This window comes from Humulus lupulus, chromosome 5 (genome assembly GCF_963169125.1).
Source record: "Humulus lupulus chromosome 5, drHumLupu1.1, whole genome shotgun sequence".
Taxonomy (NCBI): Eukaryota; Viridiplantae; Streptophyta; class Magnoliopsida; order Rosales; family Cannabaceae; genus Humulus; species Humulus lupulus.
This window is the reverse complement of record NC_084797.1, coordinates 164,312,732-164,315,177: the sequence shown is the minus strand read 5'-3', so window position 1 is coordinate 164,315,177 and position 2,446 is coordinate 164,312,732. Positions and strand designations below refer to the sequence as shown.

At 38.0% G+C, this 2,446-nt stretch overlaps 1 protein-coding gene across 1 annotated transcript; it reads left to right on the top strand.

Annotated features, from left to right (window-relative positions):
* The first annotated feature begins 544 nt into the window (after window positions 1-544).
* Window positions 545-2,089, top strand: LOC133777819 (uncharacterized). The gene is made up of 3 exons (XM_062217565.1): window positions 545-1,006; window positions 1,098-1,142; window positions 1,234-2,089. Exons 1-3 carry the CDS (start codon window positions 718-720, stop codon window positions 1,380-1,382), a joined length of 483 nt encoding a protein of 160 aa, XP_062073549.1. The 5' UTR covers window positions 545-717; the 3' UTR covers window positions 1,383-2,089.
* The last annotated feature ends 357 nt before the right edge of the window (window positions 2,090-2,446 follow it).

The window sequence follows — 2,446 nt, the reverse complement described above, 5'->3', positions numbered from 1 at the left end:
AACAAATATTATGAACTATTACCGAAGAATAGGGAACCAAGCTCGATAGGGTGAGATGAAGAATAGAGACACTTAAACAAACTTCTTCGGAATACATTAGAGTTAATTTTTGAAAAATTGAGCAGTTGAGTTTCATGATCGATCACCTTGTGTCACTGGAACATACAATAATTCCACACACAGCAGCCCCTCCCAGGACTACACAGAAACAATGCACCCCCCCCCCCCCCCCCGAACACCAAATCCCCGAATACATCTACTACCTTTACTAAGAACAATTTAAGAAAATGAAAACAGTAATTCATTCACTGACAACACCAAATTTCCTCTCCACAGGCCTGTGCTTTGCCGTCCACTAACTCACCATTCGCTTAGTGGGTCAAAAATCTATCCCCCTCCTCATCTCTCCATTAAACCAATTAACTCCCATGGCCACTCGTTTGTGCAATGAAATTTAGGATATTCACCAATCAATAATTGTACAACAGATATTTATCAATGAATTTATCTTTGGTAAAAATAAATTAAAAAAAAGAAGTTGGAAATAGCCCTCTTCATCGGAAAATAAAAAAAGAAAAAGAAAAAGTTAAAAAGAAACTGTAGTAGATACAAAAGAAGAAAATTATTTCCCAATACTAACTGCTCAACACACTGATCACTCACTCCCCCTCTCTCTCTCTCTCTCTCTCTCTACACTACTCTCTCTCTATCAACATAATGCAAAGGCAATCTCTAGGCTCGCCGGTGTCTAAGCTCCACAGCCATGGCGGCCCGAAGGAGGACTCACTCGTAGTGGAGGACGGCGACGTTAAGCGCAAGGATCTCTTTGCCTCTTCTTCTTCTATCGTCGACTACGATAAGGACAACCACAAAGCCACCAAGCCTCATCACCGCTTGTCCTCTCCTCCTCCGATCAAGCCACACAAGTTCATCCACTTCATTCCTCTCCTCACGCTCCTTTGCTTCTTCGTTCTATTCCTCTTCTCCCACAGTCCGTCCCAATCCGGTGAGTTTTCTTAATCCACGGTCACCGTTTGATCATGTCCTCACCGTCCACACCGTTGATTTTACCTTTTCCTTTTACATTTTTGTTTCAGATATGGCTCCATTCATAGGATTCAAATGGCCTGCGAAGCATCTAGGTAAAATGCCGATTTTTCCCATTCATTTTCATATTTGTACTTTCTAAACTGTTTTCTTAGTTATTAATATATTTTTATTTCATGATTGTAGACTCTGCAGAAAACTCCATTTACGAAATCGGCCAATTTACGGAGGTTCACAAGGGCGATATTTTGGCGATTCGAAGCCTCAGAAACTTGCAGGAGATCCAAAAACTCGCCCCGAAATCTCGCTCCCACCGAAAATTTGCCGATTTTTAAGCCGCATTTTTTTGTCTGGTTATCTTCTCTGTTCTATCTACTCTAGTCTTCCGTTCCGCCCGTTTCTTCCTCCCCAAGCCCCCAGCAGCTCCACCAGTGGGAACTCGCACGTGCACGGCCTCTACTCTCTTCTCATTCTTTTCGCACTGTACATCAAATTTGTTTTATTTTTCTGGAAAATGTCCCAAAAAAATTACGGAAATAATATATACAGCTAGATGTGGATAAATTTTATAACCTTTTCTGCGAATACCGTACGCTGTATGACTGAGCCTCGGGGAAATTTTTTAATGCAAAACAGCTGGATGGACCGTTAATGCACCTCGAACGTTGGGTTTTTTCTTTTTATTATGCCAGCCTGGCGATGATGGTACCAGGTTCTTGATAGATTAGTATCATGGCTGTGATCTTCATAGGGTGCACAGATTTTCCGTGCTACCGATCTTAGCTGCTTCCACGTTATTCCACATTACTCCATTCAATACTTAATTTGTTTCTTGTTTTATAGAATTATTATTGTTTCTAATATTTTTGTCGCCAGCTTCTATAATAGCCCATTCGGAAGAATAAAGATTTTTATTTGTTTTTTAGAGACAACTTCCGAATTAAGAATTATTCATCGTTTTTCTTTTTCTTTTAAATACAATGTAACAATGGATATGTAGATACCCTCCAGCCAACGAGTAAATATAGATTAAGTTATATTATTTTTCATGTTTCAGGAAATTTGTCATTTTAGTATGAAACTAATAAATTATTAGTGAATACAAATGAAAGTATTTATATGAAAAAGGACTTTTAATACATGTGTATAAATTAGTTGTGTACATAATAATAATAATCATTTACTTGCCATCAGTTTCTGATAAATTCACGGGTCTCATGTAAAAAAAATGAGCATGACAATTAAAAAAAAATGATATTCAATTTAAAATAAAATGTATTACAAAGAAAACATGACAATATATAAGCTTGTGAGTTATGGTTGTGCAATAGCGAAGGAGTTAGTTGAGTGTATATTTAGCTAATCTCATCTGAGGAGGAGGTTTCAACTTTTTAATGGA